Source organism: Polypterus senegalus, chromosome 4 (assembly GCF_016835505.1).
Source record: "Polypterus senegalus isolate Bchr_013 chromosome 4, ASM1683550v1, whole genome shotgun sequence".
Taxonomy (NCBI): domain Eukaryota; kingdom Metazoa; phylum Chordata; class Cladistia; order Polypteriformes; family Polypteridae; genus Polypterus; species Polypterus senegalus.
In genome coordinates this window covers 29,904,504-29,928,645 of record NC_053157.1, presented here as the reverse complement: position 1 = coordinate 29,928,645, position 24,142 = coordinate 29,904,504, and the positions used below count along the sequence as shown (strand labels likewise).

General features: G+C 42.9%; 1 protein-coding gene across 2 annotated transcripts in view; it reads right to left on the bottom strand.

Annotated features, from left to right (window-relative positions):
• Positions 1-24,142, bottom strand: part of mapk4 (mitogen-activated protein kinase 4) — a 225,097-nt gene that overhangs the window by 54,846 nt on the left and 146,109 nt on the right. For both annotated transcript variants that reach the window (XM_039750397.1, XM_039750398.1), the window contains exon 3: positions 11,309-11,453. In XM_039750397.1, the coding sequence (XP_039606331.1) occupies positions 11,309-11,453 (145 nt within the window). The remainder of the gene's footprint in view (positions 1-11,308; positions 11,454-24,142) is intronic.

Genomic DNA, 24,142 nt, shown 5'->3' with positions numbered 1-24,142 from the left:
ATTGAATATAAAACAGAAAGAGAAAATAACAACACAGCTAAAAACGCAGCGACAAATTTCGACAAAAGATAAATGCTTGTCATGAGCACGAGTCTGCTGTGCAGTGTCCGCAACAGACGTGGCCATCCACCGTGATAAGCTACCTTATTGACATTGGCCGACGAAGGAGCCACCGATTCTTCCTCTGCCCAGTGCCACCACAAGCCTAGTGCCGCCCCTGAGTACTGCTGCAATAAATTATTTCATCGAAGTGAAACACATGTTAATAATGTGCTTTAGTTCCTATCATCATGAAAATGACATCACGTATACATCTCAGTATTTTAGTTATTCAGAGAGCTGTAATATCACGAATGTATTGGACTCTGTGTCCAGTTGGAGGAAGAAAGCCAGTTTAAGAAGCAAGTAGTGATTCACACACATAGAGCACATACGAGTAGAAGATCAAATACAAAACAAAGCATTTAATGTGCTACTTTAATTACGATGTGATTTGAGAAACTGGTTAATTAAACGATTTTAAGATGAAGTTTATAATGTTCTACTAAATGACAAAATAAAATACGTGATTAAAGTGGAAATGTCGTGATTGAAGTTGACATTTCGTGCTTTTTCCCCACCGTGTGCCTTTTTTCTCTGTACCCTAATAAACTTTCATATGACACTCAGACAGTGTGCAACTTTGATATGTGACTTCTTTTTTTTTTCCGGCACTGTGCGATTTTGTGAACGTGAGCTTTCAAGTTTCTCCAACACGCTATGTCACTCGATCAACTTCATTTTGTTGATTATACCACGGTTTATTTGAACAAATAGTATGTTTTTCCTTTGCCTCCACTTGGTATTCGCTGAAATTCGTATATTTTCCCCGTGCTTTTCCCATTGTCTTTTCACAGAAGGCTGCACTTAAAGGCGATTTATATTGATTTGCATATTCAAATAGGCGTAATTCTGGGAGGATTTGGGGCGTTACATAATGCGCATGCATGAGCGTTAGTTTTCACGCTGATCGGGATTTATGTAACGGAAGAACGTGGAAGTTGGAGTACGCACAGATTCCTGCATCTGGATTTTTCTGTGCGTAAACACATTTCGGCTTTTGTGCTTACGCCATGTTATAGTGTGAGTTCTACGCAAGGCGTTATACATGAGGCCCCTGGTGCGCAGGCTATGGTAAGTGGTGGGCACGAGATGGTAAGTTGTACGCACCAAATTGTTTCCCAGGAAGAAACAAAACACCATATCTCCTCAGGTGCTCCGTACGAGTGTGCAGACGAATACCTGTAAACTAAACCCTTATCCTCCCACAAGCCTACTCTTAACCATAGTGTAATGGGGTATGCGATGGGCATTTCGTGACTGACGTTCTGGGCAATACCTGACGTAGGTATTGCATGCTGCTGTTAAACCCAACTCTAACCATCCCACACTCCTTTAATAAATAAAAGCCCATCCGTCTGCTTTTTTATATCACTTCGCTACAAGCGCTGGAAGTGACGTCAAACTGAAGCGCCACAGCCTTGGTAGGTAATTTCGTAATTAGGAAGCCCCGAAGCACACTTTTTAAATATTTCAATCTAAGTTTATCTCGTACATACGTGAAAGTATCTCGTACGTACGTGAAAACATCTCGTACGAACGTGAAAGTATCTCGTACGAGTTGTTTTCACGTACGTCATGAGATAAGGGTTATCCCATAATTTTTTTCACTGTGCGGTTCAGAGCTTCCGTAATTTTGTTAGTCACAAGTGACTAAAAATAAAATTCAATTAAAATGCATACATTTCTTAAAGTGAAATTTTAACCAGTTAGCTATGAAAAGGAAATGACACATCATATAAAAGTTCATTAAAGTATGTAGGATAATGGTTATAACTGGAGAAATTTCCAAATTGTAAGAGTAAGAGTTATTTTTTTGGAATAATTTAAGGAATTTATGCATTTTACTTGAATTAAATTCATTCTTTTCTGGGTGTCCCACAATTTAATTTTTAGTCACATATGACTTGAGCTCTTCAATCACCTTTAATGGAGATGCTTGGTATGTTCTTTTTTGACTTCTTTGTGTAGGTTAGGCCACCACACTAACTCATCATAAGTTGGACTTTACAGATAAAATACCTTTTATACTACAGACAGGAGATCTCCTTTGAACTCATTCTGTGACTGCTAAAACTAAATTTCTGCACCAATGATGATTTAGGGGTGTCATATTAAAGGGGGAGAATACTTATGCAATCAAGTATTTTGTTTTGAAATTAATTTAGATTAGTTTGCAGAGATCTGTTTTCACTTTGGCATTAAAGAGTTTTTTTCCTTTTGATTAGTGTTTAAAACAACACATTAAATCCACTGTGATGTATATACTGTATTTGGTAACATATATACAGCATGTACATACTGTAAAAAGTACAGAGATAACAGAATAACAGTTTAGCCTAGATCATTTATTAAACAACAATAAACTGTAATTCCTATAATTTAAAAGCCTATCATTCTAGTCCCACTTTCCCATTGTTACAAGCTAAAGGAAATGCCTGATAATACAACACCGACACACCGGGGAAAAGACATGTCTAATCTTGTGCTGCTCCACTTCCACAACATAACATTGGTATCTGTGGCTGTCCTCTCTTTCTCTCTCTCTCTCTCTTTCCGTGATCCAAAACAGCAAGACTAACTCCAGCATGAAGCTTTTATGTATCCTCTCTCTGAAAGTCTCTGCCTGCGTTTGAAGCTTGTGGAAACCAAATGGTCCCTGTCCCTGATGAATGGATCATTGTCAATGAAGCATTTAGCTCTGCTTATCTGAAATGTGGGCTGTCTGCTTCTACATCGTATACTGTATCATTCCAAAAAATATGTTGTTCCATCAGAAGAGTTTAATTAATTTATCTGGATGTAAGTGAACCTGAATTTACTGCAAAAAGATTTCCTGTGGCCTATTATTAGAGTGCAGCTTTTAGCACTACGTATTCACAGCTTTATAATCGTCCAACCCGTGTCACGCACGCGCGAGTAGGAGGCCGCGGATTGATTCGATAGCACCTGGGAAATCATTCGCCGCCAGGGAATGGCGGGGTATTAACTTTCTCCCTCTGCTTCCTCATAGAAAGAAAGACCTTCCTGCACCATAGGCTGGATTGACCGCAGTCGTACTTCCGCCCTTCCTCCGCCATCTTGCCCTGACGTCATCCTTCCCATCCTCCCTTGCGGTCCTTCCCAGCGTTCCTCCACTTCCGGCTCCACCCCAATAAAATGGCCGCGACGCCAGGAGTCGGCGTCGCGCATTATGAACTGTTTGTTTATAATTTTGACCTGTTTTTGTTGCTGTATACAATATACGGGGCCGGAAAAACCCCAACTCTTATTACTGTCTCCTCGGTTCGTTACAATTGGCGTAGTCGGCAGGATAGAGATCCCGAGATGACGGAGGGACAGGACCTCAACACGTGCTGCAGGCCATGAGCGCCAGCTCCAGGCGCTGCAGCAGGCGCAAGCCACCACCACCCGGGAGCTGGAGGCCACGAGGCCAGGTTGGTGGAAGCCCAGCGGCGAGCCAGACCCGCCCAGGCAGCGCCTCCTCCTTTGGTCCCGATGGGCCCGCCGGAGGACGTCGAGGCTACCTGGGCATGTTTGAGAGGGCGGCCACCGGAGCGAGTGGCAGCGGTCAGTGGGCGTCCATCTGGCGCCATACCTGAAGGACCAGCGCGGCCTATTATGACCTCCCTGAGGAGGAGGCGCTAATTACGACCTCCTCAAGCCCGAAATACTGGCCCTTCGGCATTAGCCGGGCCAGCAGGCGGCGAATGGCGGAACTGGGTCTTTGACCCGAAAAGCCTGCCGCCCAGGCGTTGAGTTCTGGGGCAAGATGGGCGCTGGCTACGGCCAGAGGGACCCCGGCGGAAAGTGGTGAGCGGGTGGCCTGTGAAGGCCTGGTCAATGCCATGCCCAGTTCCCTCGCCCAGCAGGTCCGGGGACACGCCTACCAGAACATGTCGGGCCTCCTCGACGTCCTGGAGCGTCAGTTGGCGGTCCTCCGACTTGGGGGTCAGAAAAGCCTGCTCGGGAACCGACAGGGGCGGGCGGCCACCCGAGCCCCTCGGCGCTGCAGAAGCGCCAGCCAGAGCCAGAGAGAAGCGGGACGCGCGCTGTTTCAAGTGTGGCGAGACCGGTCACCTGCTACCAAACTGCCCCATCACATCGCCCGGAGCCTATGGACTGCAGCTGGACGTCGTCGGAGAGGTATTGTACCCGCCGCATCCCTTGGCGAGTCGAACACGGGAGTGGTGTTGCTAAATGGGCGCGCCGTGGTGGCTTTGTTTGATTCCGGCAGCAACATTACCATTGTTGCTCGCCGTTTTGTCTTACCGCAACAGTGGTTAAAACAGCATTTGTTGGTCACCTGTGTGCATGGGGGGACTAGGTCATATCGTTCCGCTCACTGCTATGTCACCTGGAAGGGGGAACCAATCAAATGGCGGTCGCTGTGTTACCTGACCCCCTTCCCAGTGATTTTGGGACAAGACTGGTCTAAAAGAATCAGCGGTAAGCCATTCGCGCGCTCCCGGGCCTCGTTGGATCTTGTTATGAGGGGAAAAGGCACCCCTCCGCGGCCTCCACGCCGTGCACAAGGGCAGGCCCTATGGCGCTGGTGTCTCGGGGACCTTTCGTGGCTACGGACCTTGACCCGGAAGATTCCGCGGAGAAGGGACTAGCCAGGAACTCTTCCCGGCCCAGGCCCCAAGACCCTCTCGGCGGCCTGGACCATCAATTTCGGTCCACGCCGCCTCCTTTAAGAGGGAGCAGTGGAATGATGACTCCCTGCGCTTTGCCGGAATGCGTCGTTCTGCCTAACAGCTCAACAGCGGACGGATCCACACCGCGGAACCCTTCTTTGTCCTTGAGAATGATCTGTTGTACCGGTGGCTACCCATGAGGCGAGGTGCGGAAGTTGTTGCTAATTCAGCGTACCTTCCGGCGGGAGATATGCGAGTTGGCACATGCTCACCTCCTAGGCCCACCTCGGGGCCGAAAAAACACTGGAGAGGATTAAGCTCCGCTTTTACTGGCCTGGGATCAATGAGGAGGTCCGGCGGTTCTGTCAATCCTGTCCGGTGCCAGACCGCCAGATTCCTAGGAGGGACCGTGCTCCTCTAGTCCCTATTCCCCTCGTGGACATCCCCTTTGAAAGGATAGGGGTCGATTTGGTGGGACCCTGGAGCCCTCAACCCGTGGCCACAAGTATATCCTAGTCATGGTGGACTATGCCACCCGGTACCCAGAGGCGGTTCCCCTGCGCTCCGCTAATACTAAAAGCATCGCGGGAACTGGTTAATTTGTTTTCACGCGTGGGCATACCCAAGGAGGTCCTCACGGACCAGGGTGCGCCTTCACTTCGGATACGTTCAAGGAGGTAGCCAAATTACTGCAGATAAAGCACCTGAAAGCGTCAGTCTATCACCCGCAAACTGGCGGGTTGGTGAGCGTTTAATCAGGCGCTTAAGCAGATGCTCCGCAAGGTAGTCAGCGGGACGGCAGGAACTGGGACCAGCTCCTCCCTCGTGCTTTTGCCTACGGGAGGTACCCCAGGCCTCTACAGGCTTCTCCCCATTTGAATTGCTATACGGGCGACAACCCGGGGAATCCTCGACATCCTAAAAGAAGGCTGGGAGGCGAGGCTCTTCCCTCCTCTAACATTTTGAGATGCGTGGCGCAACTGCGCGACCGACTCACAAAGATCAGGCCCCTCCTAAAAGAGCACGTGACTCGTGCGCAAGCAGCGCAGGCCGGTGTTACAACCGCAACTCCGTCCTCAGGGAGTTCCGCCCGGGGACGAGTTATGGTGCTCGTCCGACCTCCCACTCGAAGCTGCTCGCTCACTGGCAAGGGCCTTACGAGGTTAAGGAGAGAAAGGACTGCGTCGACTATTTGGTGAAACAGCCCAATCGTCGACCGAAAGTGAGAGGATCTATCATGTCAACCTGTTAAAGCCCTGGAGATAGAGAGGAGCTCCCAGCTCCCATAGGTCACTCTCCCTTTTAGCAAGCACAACTGCCCTTAACCTCGGCGAAGAGCTGACCCCAAGCAGCGGCAGGAGTTAGCCCAAACACTCCGAGCCATCCCGAGGTAGTGGCGAGTCACCCGGCGGACCGCTGATTGCCGCGATATAGTCACGGAGCCGGTGTAATCGTCCGGGAGAGGCCCTACCGACTCCGGAGGCAAAGCGCGCAGAGGTCGAACTGGAGGTGAAGCGTATGTTGGACATGGACATAATTGAAGAGAGCCATAGTCCCTGGTCCAGCCCTATTGTCCTCGTCTCCAAGCCAGGCGGCTCCTGGAGGTTCTGTAATGACTTTAGGCGTCTGAATCAGATCTCCAAGTTCGATGCCTACCCCATGCCCGCATTGGCGACCTCCTTGGCGGCTGGAGTGCGGCTCGATATCTGACTACCCTTGACATGACAAAGGGTATTGGCAAATTCCTTTAACGGCATCCGCAAAGGAAAAGCGGCCTTTAGCACCCCTAGCGGGCACTGGCAGTACAAGGTCCTCCCATTTGGGCTGCACGGGGCCCGGCGACCTTCCAGCGTCTGGTAGATAGAGTGCTGAAGCCCCACCAGTCCTATAGTGCCGCCTACCTGGATGGCGTTGTCATCTATTCCGGCACCTGGGAGGAGCATCTACTGCAGGTCGCAGCTGTCCTCCGAACACTGGCTAAAGCCGGCCTCCGCATAAACCCCGGAAGTGTTTTTGGATTAAAGGAGGCCAAATATTTAGGCTACCTCGTGGGACAAGGACAGGTGCGGCCACAGAGCTCCAAAGTTAAAGACATCTTAGAATGGCCCGTCCGTACCAAGAAACAGGTGCAGGCTTTCTTGGGGCTTGCGAGTTACTACCGCCGGTTTGTTCCCGTTTCTCGAAGAGCAGCACCCTTGACTGACCTGACAAAAGGCTCCCTATCGTGGTGTGGACCGACAAAGCAGAACAGCGTTCAGTGACCTAAAGAAGGCCCTAACGTCGGCACCTGTGTTACGGACGCCCGATTTTGGGCTCCGTTTATTCTCCAGACCGGCGCGGACACAGGCCTGGGTGCCGTGCTGAGCCAAAGCGTCGATGGTGTCGAGCACCCTGTGATGTACCTTAGCGGAAACTGATGGACGGGGACCGTGCACGCGCAGTGGAGAGGGAGGCCTTGGCCATTAAGTGGGCAGTGACCCACCTCCGTTACTACCTGCTGGGTCGCGAATTCGCTCTGGTGACTGATCACGCTGCACTTCAGTGGATGTCCCTACACAAAGAGTGAATCCACGGGTCACCAGGTGGTTTCTGGACTTACAGCCGTATAAGTTCACTGTCACTTATCGGCGCGGCACCCTTCAGGCCAATGCCGATGCCCTCTCTCGTATTCACGACCTCTCGGTTAGGTCCGCCCGACCTGGCGGTCCTGGGCTAAGGGGGATCGTGTCACGCGCGCAGTAGGAGGCAGCGGATTGATTCGATAGCACCTGGGAAACCATTCGCGCCAGGGAATGGCTGGGTATTAACTTTCTCCCTCTGCTTCCTCGTAGAAAGAAAGACCTTCCTGCACCATAGGCTTGGATTGACCGCAGTGCGGTACTTCCGCCCTTCCTCCGCCATCTTGCCCTGACGTCATCCTTCCCATCCTCCCTTGCGGTCCTTCCCAGCGTTCCTCCACTTCCGGCTCCACCCCAATAAAATGGCGCGAGACGCCAGGAGTTGGCGTCGCGCATTATGAACTGTTTGTTTATAATTTTGACCTGTTTTTGTTGCTGTATACAATATACGGGGCCGGAAAAACCCCAACTCTTATTACTGTCTCCTCGGTTCGTTACACCCGCTATATCCTAACACAGGGTTATGGGGGTCGGCTGGAGCCAATCCCAGCCAGCACAGCGCGCAAGGCAGGAACAAATTGCGGGCAGGGTGCCAGGACACACACACTCACACACCAAGCACACACTAGGGACAATTTAGGATCACCAGTGCACCTAACCTGCATGTCTTTGGACTGTGGGAGGAAACCAAAGCACCCGAAGGAAACTCACGCAGACACAGGGAGAACATGCAAACTCCATGCAGGTAGGACCCGCAAAGCGAACCTTACTGTGAGGCAGCAGCACTACCACAGCGCCACTGTGTCACACCAGCTTTATAATAATAATAATGACCATAATAAATCTATAATTTATATAGCACTTTTCTCACTACTCAAAGCACTTAGTGGGTAGAGAACCACCACTAATGAGTGGCAACCATCTGGATGATGCAACAGCAGCCATTTTTGCACCAATATACTCACCACATATTAGGTGGTGAAGTGGTGAGAAAGAGAGCCAATTGGAGACAGGGGATGATTAGGGGGGCCAGAATGAGTAGGCCATGGTAGGCAGTTTAGCCTGGAAATCAGGATACACCCTACTCTTTACAAAGGAAGCCCAGGGACCTTTTATGACCACAGATAGTCAGGACCTCAGTTTTACTTCTCATCCGAAGAACAGCGCCATTTTTAAAGCGCAGTGTCCACATCACTGCACTGGGGCATTGGAATCCACATACAGACCACAGGGTAAGTGCTCCCCTGCTGGTCTCACCAACACCTTTTTCAGCAGCAACCCAAGCTTTTCCTAGATGGTCTTCCATCCGAGTACTGACCTGGTCTGAACATGCTTAGCTTTATTTGGATGACCTATTCTGAAATGCATGTGGTATAGCTGCTGGCCATATGCTGGCTTTATGGATTCAGAATTAATTCCTTACTTGGTTGTTATCTGTGTGGTGTTTGCATGTTCTCCTCATGTCCTTTAGAATGTTTTCTGAGTACAATATTTCAGTTTCCTTCCTTATCCCAAAAATGCACAATTACTTTAACTGGTGATTCTAACGACATCAGTGACAGCATGCGAGTGACAAGGAACAGATTCAAATCTAGGTTTGGAGTTTAGTGTCCAATACTGTAAGTAGAGGCTCCACCTTCCCGTGGACTGTTTGCAAATTTGATTCACACATGCTATTAATACCTAATATCACTGTAACACATTTCTGTGAAGATGAACACCACTTAGAGTTGTTGTTAATTCATTCTGAAATTCTTCTCTCATCCTTCATATACTTCTGGCTAGACATCAACAGTTGTATCTTTTCCTTACTAGTTACATTCTATAGCGTATTAGGAGTTCACTTTTAACTATCAAATCATCCAAATCAAGAAATCTATCAAGAAATAAAGCACTTCCTTATTTACTCAACATTGATACAATTGATGGAAAGCCCAATAATGCCATTTTTAAGAATTGTTTTAGTGAGCACACTTTCTACTTAGACAGTGCCATCAAAAAGGTTTGACTACATTTCAGAATGGATCAGCCATATTTGTTTACAGTACATTATAATAAAACACTGCTGTCTGTGTCTGTGTGTGTCTGGTCACTCTGTGCAATCTATTGGGTCAATATAGCTTTGGTCTGATTGGTCAGTTTGGCTTTGGTGACACAATCAACAAAGGAAGTGCCAGGCAAGAGAGGTTGAGGAACACAAGGAGAGGTCAAGGGTCTGGAGGCATGCTGAGAGTTTCCTTCAAAGACTTTGCCTTCAAAAATAGGAATGATGCTTTCACAGTGGGTAATGGGGGCTGTGTACCATTGTTGATGGTCAAAAAGATACCAGGATGTGTGCAAGATGCTTCAAAATGCCAGAGTCTGAGAATGACGGGAGAGAAGGAGCACTGAGCAAGAGAGGTTCAGACACATCAAATAAAGGCATACAAGGAAGGCCGAAGGTATACAAAGGGCAAGAGATATCAAAAATCTAATATTTAGAAATTTCTTGTATTACCTGTCTTCAATAGGCTAGTTCTGAATAAAACCCATAATTAAACTGCTCTCCGCAAGCCTGATATACTAAAACCAAGTGGTGAGACTGCTGGTATGTTATCATATCTGTTATAGCAGTCTGAGTTCTCACTCCTATGCCTAACTGTCAATTGATTCTTTGAATGTTAATGTATAGATGTAAAGGATCCTCTAGCCTTTGAGAAACAAAATACATGGCATGGATGGCAATTAACCATTCAGAGAAAGAAGCCAACAGTTTTTGGGCTGCAAGATTACTGATGTATGTGTCTTGAATCCACAACACTGTGGTCAAAATAAAAAAGGTACAAAATTGCCTCCACTTTTGAAGGGGTTTTTGGTAATGTGGAGTGAGCAATGGGATAATTCAGATTTTTTTTTATTGCTTTATAACAAAACATACCCTGATTGGAAATATCAAATTATGACACTGATCAACAACCACGCAGGACAGAAACACCACTCTGAGGGTTCTGGCAATTGCTTAGAGGGCAGAAGGATCTGATTTATAATATTATAAAAGGATGAAGTTTTAAACCACAGACTGTCATAATACAGGATTTCTACAACTTAGACACAAAATGTTCTCACTGTAGCAGATGGTACTTAAATCAGGTTTAGAAATAGTTTTTAAGCCTACGTGTTATGTGTCTTGTACAGCTAAACACTCTTGCTGCTAATCCCCATCACTGCAACTGTTTAATGCCAGAATGTTGCAATGTCTATAACACAATGATGCATATTCTGAGAAGCTGCGTACTGTTTCATGTGGTGTAAGTTATGCAGCATATTATACTGAATGTACTACTTCAGTACTGAATAAACTACCGATTGTTTTTACTTTTACTTCAGTTGTAAACACAATTTTTTTACCTGCTCAAAACAGTTCAGAGATATAGGAGTCAATCCTGGAATCACTGGGTAAGAGACAAGAATTAACTTTGGATAGGGCTCCAGACCGTCCATGGTACACAAACCAATACTCACTTACAGAGGGCAACTTTAGAATTATTAGAATTTCTGAACATCTTGACATGCACACCTTTGAAAACCAGAGAATCCAGACAAAAAACCTACGCAGTCATGCGGTTAATGTGCAAATATAGCACAGACAGTCACTGGGTTAGTATTTCAACCCAGTCTCCTAGACCTGGCACTGCTAGACACTGTGCTTCATACTTCTATTATTTTATTTTTTATTGTGCAATGCATTTTATAAATGACATATTAAATTTCAACATAAATTTACTGCCCCTTTCAAATTAGTTTCAAGCATATGTTAATAATGGATATATTTTGGAAAATAACCAAATATTCTTCTATGGTGGAGCATTTTGATAGAAAATAAGATGAAGGCCTGGCCCTCCATGCTAGACCAACATGAACAAACAAGTGGCTCTGGTTAATGAAAATACAAATAATAAGCAGCAACCTTACCAGCAAAGAGCATCCTCCCAGTCAGCATCTCTGCCAAAATACATCCTGCTGCCCACATGTCAATGGCTTTGGTGTAGTTGTTTGGTGAGAGAAGTAGTCTTGGAGATCGATACCATTTTGTCACAAGTCCTTCAGACAGATAGCCCTATACAAAAATCAGCACATGTTGACACTGGGACCATCACAGGTCAGACTATACATTTAGTTAAAAAGCAACAACAACAAAAAAACACTAATAAAATTTTGGATCATTGTTGCAATGAAGGACAACCTGAAGTTCAATGTCTGCCGACATCAATTAAAGTAGATGATACGTTACACAGGGAAATTCCCCAATTATAAATAAAGAATACTGTAACTGAAGCAGAAAAGGAAGGTTTTCTTCTAAGCAGAGGAAAACAGGTACGCTGCTAAATACAAAGCAGTTCTAAGTGATTATGTGTACCCTTCCTGTATTCCTATACTGAAACCAGAGGAACCTTCCAGGATGTCACTGCTACCATCCTTGTGTAGTCAATAGATGTCTGAGGATTGTGACAATTATGTATATCAAGTAGCATTGACATCCAAATCACAAAATATCACATCAACAGAGTACATATGACAAATTTGGGAATGGCACAAGTGTATCATTGTGGAATTTATAAGTGAAAATGGGTGGTTTATCTTAGGCATAACGCTGAATGTCAGTATGATGCCCAGTGTTGAACCTATCTACACCAAATTTTGCACAACTTCCTCACTTGTACAGGGCTACATTTCATTCTGATTTTTTTCTATAGTGACTGCACCTCTGCTTTATAAAGGAAGCACCCCTAAATGGCATTTTTGGTACTTGCACAGGTATGCAGAGTTGCTCCCAACAGTGGATTTAGCCAGTGAAGTTTGGGTTTGGGACCAAAATCTCAACTTGGGTAATTTATTTAGTGGCTGAACCTGTGTTTTACTTTACCCCTGAGAACTGCCCAAGTACCCTGGCTAACTGGATATAAAACACATATACAAGGCAGGCAAGGCACAAGGAGTTATATAATGCAAAAAAACTAAAAAAGAAGAGAGCCACTCATGGCATACCTAATACAATAAAAGTTCCACTTTTCCATAGCTAAACATTGATGCACATTCCTTCCAACTTCTTTGTAGAACCTCCATTTCCTCTCTTCGTCTTGCCAGGTAAGCAATTACCAACTGCTCTCCCAACTCCATGTTTATCAGTTCTATGACCTGTGGGTAAATTTATGGCTGATCCTGGAAGTACTGCTGGGGTCACCTGTTTGTACTACTTCCATGCTAGATCTAGTCCCATAAAATTATGGAGGCTGTCCCACCAACAGCTCCTCCTGGTAGCTCCATGTACCTTGCAGAGGTCTTAACAACATAGGCAGCTATCTCTTCCTTTAACTATAGATGGCCTCATCTCCTGCAATTCCCACTGCCTTTTCATTATTATTTTTTCCTTTGCATAGTTATTTCTGGGAATTTTTTAACTATGTCCAATTTTGGCATCCCTGCCAAGACAGGTCAATATTGGCTTCACTTCCAGAAAGCTACCCCATTATAAACCAATACCAATTCATGTATGACACGACTATGCTATCACCATCACTATGATATTACCATCTTCTGGTCAGTTATCTCTTGTTGACAGGGCTTTTACAGCTGCTGCTCCTCGCCAGTGGAACTCTTTACCGCGTTACATAAAGGAGTCATCTACAATTGAACTGTTCAAAACGAGATTAAAGACTCATTTCTATTCACTTGCATTCTGTGACCTTCAGTAATACTGATGGTTTCCTCATTGTGATTATGTAACATTATTTCTATTTATTATTTATTGTATTTATGTTCATTTTTATTTCTATTTATGTTGTTCATGTTAATTGTACGTTTTTCTTTTATTCTATTATTGTAAAGCACTTTGGCCACAGCATCCCTATGTTGTTTTAAATGTGCTATATAAATAAAATTGACATTGACATTGACCATTTTTTCTCAATGCAGAACCAGTCAGTAAATGTCTTGTTTTGTTTTTATTTAAGTCTAGCAAAATACCCGTGCTAAGTACTGCCTTAAAATTTTTATTAAGAAGAAAAGTAAACCTTTTTAAACTGAGGGAAAATATACCAATAATTATTGCGTCATACCACCAAAATAAGTATGTACATCGGTTTCAGTTAGCGCAGGGAAGCTGCCTACCAAATTTCATGAAGATGGGGCCATAAATAAGAAAGTTTAACATGGCGGATGCTGTCGACCATTATGACCGTTACGCGTAGAATTTCGAAATGAAACCTGCTTAACTTTTGTAAGTAACTTGTAAGGAATGAGCCTGCCAAATTTCAGCCTTCTACCTACACGGGAAGTTGGAGAATTAGTGATGAGTGAGTGAGTGAGTGAGTGAGTGAGTGAGTGAGTGAGTGAGTGAGTGAGTGAGTGAGTGAGTGAGTGAGTGAGTGAGTGAGTCAGTCAGTCAGTCAGTGAGTCAGTGTGGGCTTTGCCTTTTATTAGTATAGAAGATGTCACTTTAGTCATTCCATATTAAGCAACCATTTGAATTTAAAATTGTTCTATAATAATTTGATGACTGTCTATTGTAAGGACTAGTTATTTGGGAAGTACTGAAGAACGATTATTAATGTTTGTCTCAATGTTTCATCTGTATGATCTTCATTAAATTAAGTAATAAAGTAACTCTTGTGACCACACACGGGTATCCCAGAGCCCCAAACACCAGACACAGCTCTACAAAACACAGTCCCAGGTTCAAATAAATGATATTTATTTAATAACAATACCGTGACAGGTGGACAATGGCCAAATAACAAAACCACAGGTTTACAGTTTCCTGTTTTTAAACTCCTTCAGTTAAGCTTTGCCCTGTGCCTCCTGACTCTGACTGACTTAAGTCAGGCGAGATGGCTCCTTTTATGTTGGACCCAGGAGTAATTCCGGTGTCATGACATAGCAAAGTGGAAGCACTTCTGGGTCAGGTGGAAGCTCCCAGAAGAAGGAAGACCTTTTCCCAGCAGCTCCCTTTGGTGAGACCCAGGAATCCTGATAGGGTTGCCCTTCCAAACTACAACTCCCATATAATCCTTCGGGAGTCTAAACTGGGATGATACTGGGGCAGCACTGTCACTTTTTGTCCTGGAAGATAAACTGTTCTTGATAACCAGTCTCCCCCTGTCCATTAATTATATGATCGCCCTGACTAGGACAGGAACCTAGAACCAACCCAGCACCTCCACTTATGTACTCCATCTATTATGGCCTCTTACAGTTGTGCTTGAAAGTTTGTGAACCCTTTAGAATTTTCTATATTTGTGCATAAATATGACCTAAAACATCATCAGATTTTCACTCAAGGCCTAAAAGTAGGTAAAGAGAAACCAGTTAAACAAATGAGACAAAAATATTATACTTGGTCATTTATTTATTGAGGAAAATGATTGAATATTACATATTTGTGAGTGGCAAATGTATGTGAACCTCTAGGATTAGCAGTTAGTTTGAAGGTGAAATTCGAGTCAGGTGTTTTCAATCAATGGGATGACCATCAGCTGTGAGTGGGCACCCTGTGTTATTTAAAGAACAAGGATCTATCAAAGTCTGCTCTTCACAACACATGTTTGTGGAAGTGTATCATGGCACGAACAAAGAAGATTTCTGAGGACCTCAGAAAAACAGTTGTTGATGCTCATCGGGCTGAAAAAGGTTCAAAACCATCTCTAAAGAGTTTGGACTCCACCAATCCACAGTCAGACAGATTGTGTACAAATGGAGAAAATTCAAGACCATTGTTACCCTCCCCAGGAGTGGTTGATCAACAAAGATCACTCCAAGAGCAAGGCGTGTAATAGTCTGCGAGGTCACAAAGAACCCCAGGGTAACTTCTAAGCAACTGAAGGCCTCAGTCACATTGGCTAATGTTCATGTTCATGAGCCCACCATCAGGAGAACGCTGAACAACAATGGTATGCATGGCAGGGTTGCAAGGAGAAAGCCACTGCTCTCCAAAAAAAATTGCTGCTCGTCTGCAGTTTGCTAACGATCACGTGGACAAACCAGAAGGCTATTGGAAGAATGTTTTGTGGACGGATGAGACCAAAATAGAACTTTTTGGTTTAAATGAAAAGAATTATGTTTGGAGAAAGGAAAACACTGCATTCTAGCATAAGAACCTTATCCCATCTGTGAAACATGGTGGTGGTAGTATCATGGTTTGGGCCTGTTTTGCTGCATCTGGGCCAGGACGGCTTGCCTTCATTGATGGAACAATGAATTCTGAATGATATCAGAGAACTCTAAAGGAAAATGTCAGGACATCTGTCCATGAACTGAATCTCAAGAGAAGATGGGTCATGCAGCAAGACAACGACCCTAAGCACACAAGTCGCTCTACCAAAGAGTGGTTAAAGAAGAATAAAGTTAATGTTTTGGAATGGCCAAGTCAAAGTCCTGACCTTAATCCAATCGAAATGTTGTGGAAGGACCTGAAGCGAGCAGTTAATGTGAGGAAACCCACCAACATCCCAGAGTTGAAGATGTTCTGTACAGAGGAATGGGCTAAAATTCCTCCAAGCCGGTGTGCAGGAATGATCAAAAGTTACTGTAAACGTTTAGTTGCAGTTATTGATGCAAAGGGGGGTCACACCAGATACTGAAAGCAAAGGTTCACGTACTTTTGCCACTCACAAATATGTAATATTCGATCATTTTCCTTAATAAATAAATGACCAAGTATAATATTTTTGTCTCATTTGTTTATCTGGTTTCTCTTTACCTACTTTTAGGACTTGAGTGAAAATCTGATGATGTTTTAGGTCATATTTATGCAGAAATATAGAAAATTCTAAAGGGTTCACAAACTTTCAAGCACAACTGTAGACCAAGTAAAGCATCACTCTCCATCCCAGCTGGATGTCAAGCTATCCGTTCAAGCATTTACATTCTATACTTGTAATGTTAACATTCAGACTTCCGGACGTGTTACATGGGAAACTAATCCATTACACTTCTCAATCAGCTTGTTGCAATAGCAGGCTACAGGAACCTATTCTTGTAGAGTTCAGTGTAAGATGAGTTGCAGGGCATTGGCCAACCATGCAACGTGGAAAGAAACCACTGTGCTAGAAGGAAAACAAAGGAAAAACATGCAAACTCCACTAATAGAGACGGCGATTAAATTTAAAACTCAGCCTTGGGAAATCATGAGGGAAAGAAACTGAAAATTGCTGCTGTGGATGGATAGTTGAATATTTTTCATCAGCGTGGGTCAATAATGTAATGTTTGTCCAGCTCAGTGGTTACCTTGTCAAGTATTTGGGGCTGTTGTTCTATCCTGAGATGGCTTTAGTCTTATCTGACCACTCTAGGCAACAATATATTGACCTTTAGCAGCCATTCATGAGCTAATATAGTGGAAAGGAGAAATGGTTTAATTTTGTCCACAGTACACAGTAAATGAGTTCCAATTTCAGTGTCGAAAGAAAAATCAACATTTTCAGCAATGTTATAAAATTTCTACAAAAAAGGAGAGCACTTATCCACTTTACATATTGACAGATCTATAAGGCACTCTCAGCTTGAGCACTCATTAATTTAATTGTTAATTAATTTAACTCAGCAGGCAGTGAATACATTTCATGTTTAGCATTGACAAGAAGTGTGCATAAGCATTTTCTGATATTACTTGGCTGCCACATTTTATCCTATTTAAAATAATCTTTTATTATTAAAACCGTATTTAAAACTTCATTTCACATTTTGTCCTCTTCAGAATGAATATTGAAATAAATACACAGACTCCCACACCATGCAAACTGCAATGGATTGAGCAGGTTTAGAAAAATGAACGAACACACAAAAAACTCACTTCATTTAAATTAACATTTTTAATTTGCTTAGCTTAAATTTTAGATTACAGGTTTAGAAGCTTTTATAATATAGGCAAAAAGGGGGCACACCAGCCCAACAAAACAGAGAAGTTTAGTAGGAAACACTATAAAACTTTAGCTAAACCTTTAAAAGTTAAGCTTGATATTTTTTTAACTCAAAGTTATTTCTTCACAAATATGGTCTACTGTATATCCATTTGCCACACAAAATTGTGTTCTACAGTAAAGTTAAGTGTTTTTTTTTATAAATTTTAAAAAACACATAGCCTGTTCAACTCTTTGAAAATTGAAACCACAGAGCATGGGGTATCACTGAAAAGAAAAAGCCTAAAAGCTTACCAAAAACATCCACGTTGAAGTGACAAAATATAAGATATAGGAAAACATGCCTTTTGGGTTTCCAATGCATGTTTGGACAGCTAAAGGGATCCGAAAATATCCATTTTCACATATTTCTGGACATACAGTATTTTTCTTGAGGTTAAGGATGCATTTTCTATATACTTGTGTGATGGCAGTGGCCTGTGTGGAAGGGGTCCTCACAAAAATACAGAAGTAAATCAACATGATACCATACACATGGCAGAGAATAGTTTTGTGTGATTTTTACTTTCAGAAGAAAACCACACCACTGGAGGAGAAAGGGTGTTGTGGAGGAAAACAGATGCTGACATAGCACGCACAGCTAGTCTTTTTTTTAAAATGTCTGAATCTCATAATATTGTTGTTAATTTGTTTGGAAAAGACATGTATAAGCTATTTCACAGATGTGCGTGTAATCTCAAGATGCATATCAAAGCTTGATAACTTTCTTGGCTTGAAAAATGGATGTATTCAGTAAGCTTTTAAACTCTTGTTTTTCAGTGATTACCCATGCCCCATAGCTACCATTATAAAACTACAGGCAGGCTATGTCTTTTTTAATATTTATAGAAAAGACTTACATTTAGAACAAAATTTTACATGGCAAATGCATATATAACATAAAATAAGTTTCACTTTAAAAATACTAAACTTAAAATTTAATGATGGAATCAATCGATTCAGCTGCGGAAAATGTTAGGGTGTAAGCTGTAGGTGATGTGCAGAGGCCTCGCCTGAGCCCTGTGAGAAGTAAGCAAGGGCTACTGGGTTCAGAGCGGGCCTAGCTAAAAAAGTTAGTCCAGAAGATGCAAAACAAGAAGGTGCAGAAAGGGAAAGAAAAGGTTCATTTGAAGGTAAGAGTGGGGGCACTGAATGTTGGGACGATGACTTGGAAAGGAGAGAGTTGGCAGATTTAATGAACAGGAGAAAAGTGGGTGTGTTGTGTGTGCAGGAACGAGATGGACTTGAAAAAGTGCAAGAGAATTGGGAAGAGGGTGTACATTGTTATATAGTGGAGCAAATGCACAAGGGAGAAATGGTATAGGTATAGTAGTATCAGGTCAGGTCAGGTCAGGTTGGGAAGCATACACTGGTACAGCACATTGCCGCACCCACCACATGATGAAACAGCTCTGGATCCTGGCTGGCAACCCTCAGGCAGACACATGGTGCAGTCCCAACCTCCGGAAAAATGACCATCTATCTTCCGCAGCCAGGTGTTATGTGGGCGCCTCCATGGCCTGTTCCAGCTGCTCGGGTCATCAACAGTGAGGACCCTAGGGCAGGGGTCCTCAATCACAGTCCTGGAGAGCCGCAGTGGCTGCAGACTTTTTGCTCCAACCCAGTTGCTTAATAAAAAGCACTTATTGCTAAAGTAACACTTCTGCTTCACTTTAGTGATTTTGAGCCCTTATTGCTTAATTTTGTCTTAAACAGCTATTTTAATTGCTCCTTATTATCAATAACATGCAAATGACAAGAGAGAGCAGCATTTCTCCATTTAGCTTATTTACATTTACACCTGTGTGTATTTATCTGCACTATTGGGTTTAATTAAATACTTGGAAGAAAAATGAAGAGAAAAAAGTGAAGGACTGAGAATTACTCGTCCATTTTAGCCTTCAAATCATTTGCATGACAGAAAGGGAAAGAAAATCTAGGATTTGAGAATGACCTGACAGAGCAGAGTTAATTTAATTTCATAGCTTGTTAGTGCTTTATTGGCAAGAATTGCTTTCTAATTAAGCAACCAGGTCAGAACAAAAACCTGCAGCCACTGCGGCTCTCCAGGACTGTGATTGAGGACCCCTGCCCTAGGGGAATCGCGCCACATGGCCATAGTGCCATTACTGGCGCTCCCTTGCAATGCAGGTAATGTGCATCATTTGCGACTCCGTAAGCAACCACATTTTTGACACAAAATCAAACCAACGGTACCTGAGGATTCTCCAAAGAGACACAGTACCAATGGAGTCCAATCTTCCCTTCAGGTCACTGGATAACGTCCATTTCTCACAACCATATAGCAAAACTGGAAGCACCAGGACTCTAAAGACTTGAACCTGCGTCCTTTTGAAAAGATATTGGGAGCACCACACACCCCTTTTGCTGCGACCTCATGTCTCTAGTGACTGTTCCTATGATGTCAGGAGAATGATTGGGAGAGCACAGTAGTATCCAAAGAACTATAAGGTTTTTCTGTCAGTGTGAATAGAAGTGATAATGTGATGAGAGTCAAGCTGGGCCTTGGTAAGACTGTAGTTAATGTCATTTGTGCTTATGCTCCTTAGGTGAAGTGGCTGTGAGGAAGAAGAGAAGGATATTTTCTGGGCACCAATGGAGGAACAGCTTAGGGCAGGACAAGAGGGAGAAAAGCAGATTGTTGTTGGTTATTTAAATAGGCATATGTGAAAAGAGTAAAGTGATGATAGAGGGGGTGCATGGAGGGTGAAGAGTAGGGAAGAGAAATGGGGAAGGGGAGAAGATAGTAGATTTTGCCATAGCATCTGATTTGGTACATACAGTAGATAAAACTTTGTTTGTCCCCAGGGGGAAATTTGGCTTTTTACCGAAGCTCTTTAAATAATACGTGGGGCATTCGATTATAAACAAGAATCTTCATGCTCCGTTTTTATAAAAAGTGCAAGGTAGACATGACACATTGGAAGAACACGTGCATGTTTGAACTTGTCATTAGTTTTGCTAGCTGCTCTTTCCCCCCTTCCTATCAGTTGTAATCAACATGTCGGAGTAGGAGGTACACAGTAGTGTTGTGCAGCGAACTATTACTAAATTGTTGACAAATAAAGGAGTCATTTCATCTCAGATTTATTCAAGATTTAAAAATCAGTTTGGGGATGAGTGTCTCTCTCAGTCTAGAGTGTATAATTGGTGCAAGTCATTCAGAAAGGGACGATCATCTCTTCGTTGCACTTAAGGAATTTAAGAAATTCAAGTCAAATGAGGAGGTTATTGGCGCTGTGAAGGAATAGATCAACATGCAGTGAAAAGACTTCTATTCTTCTGAGATTAAGAAGCTTCTTTAGCACTGGAACAAGTGTATTGCAGTGGCAGGAGACTACAAAGAAAAATTGTGTGTAAGTCAATTCATTGTATTAAATAAATAAAGTGTTAATTCCTGTTAATATTTGAATGCCCCTCATAATAGGTAGGTAGATAAATAGGAAAATAAATCAAATAAATATAACACACACTTTGGTATAAACACACACCAGAATGACTATAAAGCAAAAAAAATACAAAGAAAGAAAAGTTCTGACTTGGCAGTTGTTATGGTGTGTAAAATCTGTACATTTTGGTTTCCATTATACAGTATTTTGTTCGAGACAAGGCAACAGATGAACTAAAGACAAATCAAAGCAGGTTTTTCTTCCCTTACAACTCACTTAAAAAACAGCTGTTTGAAAGAAACACATGCTGATGGCTCAATTACTTTATAACCTGGGAAAGGAAGACTAAGCCATGCCTAATTATCTTACAGCCTGGGAAAGGAAGATCTACCAACACCTCAGAGAACATTAAAGGTTTTATTGTTTGGGAAAATGGACAGTGAATTAATTCATCGATCATTTTGACAGCCAGCCAATCAGGTGCATGTGTTATGAAACCAAAGCATGACATTTCATAATAAATATGCCTTGGTTTAAAAGAGACGGAGAAGAAAGCAAAGAAGAAGGAGAAGAACAAAGTACAGAAGGAGAAGAAGAGGAACAGATGAAGACGGCACTGGTCATCAGAAAAGCATCATGAACAACAATTGCTAAATCAAATGCCTCCCTGGGACATTCATCCTTGTCATCTGTAACTTTTTCGTAAGCTTTTCCAAAGACTATATACAGTTGGATGCAAAAGTTTGGGCAACTTAGTTAATAGTCATTATTTTCCTGTATAAATCGTTGGTTGTTACGATAAAAAATGTCAGTTAAATATATCATATAGGAGACACACACAGTGATGTTTGAGAAGTGAAATGAAGTTTATTGGATTTACAGAAAGTGTGCAATAATTGTTCAAACAAAATCAGGCAGGTGCATAAATTTGGGCACCACAAAAAAGAAATGAAATCAATATTTAGTAGATCCGCCTTTTGCAGAAATTACAGCCTCTAAACGCTTCCTGTAGGTTCCAATGAGAGTCTGGATTGTGGTTGAAGGTATTTTGGACCATTCCTCTTTACAAAACATCTCTAGTTCATTCACGTTTGATGGCTTCCGAGCATGGACAGCTCTCTTTAACTCACACCACAGATTTTCAATTGTATTCAGGTCTGGGGAGTGAGATGGCCATTCCAGAACGTTGTACTTGTTCCTCTGCATGAATGCCTTAGTGGATTTTGAGCAGTGTTTAAGTTCATTGTCTTGTTGAAAGATCCAGCCCCGGCCAGCTTCAGCTTTGTCACTGATTCCTAGACATTGGTCTCCAGAATCTGCTGATACTGAGTGGAATCCGTGCATCCCTCAACTTTGACAAGATTCCCAGTCCCTGCACTGGCCACACAGCCCCACAGCATGATGGAACCACCACCATATTTTACTGTAGGTAGCAGGTGTTTTTCTTGGAATGCTGTGTTCTTTTCCTCCATGCATAACGCCCTTGTTATGCCCAAATAACTCAATTTTAGTTTCTTCAGTCCACAGCACCTTATTCCAAACTGAAGCTGGCTTGTCCAAATATGCTTGAGCATACCTCAAGCGGCTCTGTTTGTGCTGTGGGCGGAGAAAAGGCTTCCTCTGCATCACTCTCACATACAGCATCTCCTTGTGTAAAGTGCGCCGAAAGGTTGAACGATGCACAGTGACTCCATCTGCTGCAAGATGATGTTGTAGGTCTTTGGTGCTGGTCTGTGGGTTGACTCTGACTGTTCTCACCATTCGTAAGCTTCTGTCTATCCGAAATCTTTCTTGGGCTGCCACTTCGAGCCTTAACTTGAACTGAGCCTGTGGTCTTCCATTTCCTCAATATGTTCCTAACTGTGGAAACAGACAGCTTAAATCTCTGGGACAGCTTTCTGTATCCTTCCCCTAAACCATGATGGTGAACAATATTTGTCTTCAGGTCATTTGAGAGTTGTTTTGTGACCCCCATGTTGCTACTCTTCAGAGAAAATTAAAGGATGAAGTAAACTTACAATTGACCCCCTTAAATACTCTTTCTCATTATAGGATTCACCTGTGTATGTAGGTCAGGGGTCACTGAGCTTACCAAGCCAATTTGAGTTCCAATAATTAGTTCTAAAAGTTTTGGAATCAATAAAATGACAACGGTGCCCAAATTTATGCACCTGCCCGATTTTGTTTGAACAATTATTGCACACTTTCTGTAAATCCAATAAACTTCATTTCCCTTCTCAAATATCACTTTGTGTGTCTCCTGTATGATATATTTAACTGACATTTTTTATCGTAACAACCAACGATTTATACAGGAAAATAATGACTATTAACAAGGTTGCCCAAAATTTTGCATCCCACTGTATATCCAGACTTTCCTATCAGTGCCTATTTTCTACAATTCTTTGTTCCAGTGGTATTATTATTATTATTATTATAAATACCATGCTGCTTTTAACTTTCTATGCTTTGTCTTAATGTCTAGAGTGATTGAAGTAATAAGTTAGATTTCTTTGAGCACCTAGGTGCGGCTGGATTTTTGCCATTATTTCTGTGCTGCAGGATTTATTTTGGCTGCAAGTGAGGAGCTCCACTCAATAGTTGGGGAACAGTACGAAACAAAGGTATTCTTGGCTGATAAATGGTCTATAGTCAAGAGTGCTGAGTCTTTGTATGTTTAAATGTATTCTTGTAGACCAAAAGTAATATTTAGGTCTGAGATATCACTAAAACATCGTATGTTGTTCGTGCCGATAATAAGTAAGTCTCTTGAAGTGCTGAGTGACAGGCTATGTTATTCCTAAAGCACTTGTGTGGTTTAAAATGCTGGAGGTTAATCAGCGTGTGTTTGTCATTCATAGGGCACTGTTGTGGTTAGGGTCTCTGTGTGTGTGTTTATTTATGTATGTGTGTGTTCATCTTAAAGTGCAACAGTAGACCAACCCGATAATGATCTTGACGAGAACACCTTCCCTTGAGAAAACAGGTAAAGGGTAAGTAGAGGGAAATACTACGATAATACAGCTGTCACAGTCACAGTGAGGCATCATACAGGCGTACTGCTGCTGGTAATAGTTATTATTATGTATTATTATTATTAAATATTGCTGGTAATATTTTTTTTGAAAAGAAAGTTAATCAGCTAATAACTTATACAAATAGATGAAGGGAAAGAAAAAAATACTTTCTAATGTGCAGAAGATCTCAACTGAAAGGCCATAAATAGGGAAAGCGTGACGGCACAGCATAAAGCAGTGATGATGGACTGAGAGATCACAGTCAGCAAGAGAATAAAACCAGAGCAAGCTTAAATCCATCCACCCACTACTATCAAACTCTTTCAGTCCATTTCAGGGAGGCAGTGGCCAATGCTGGCATCATCAGGCACCATATAGAAACTGAATCTAGAAGGCATTTGTCTAAACTAATTTTCAAGAGGTTTT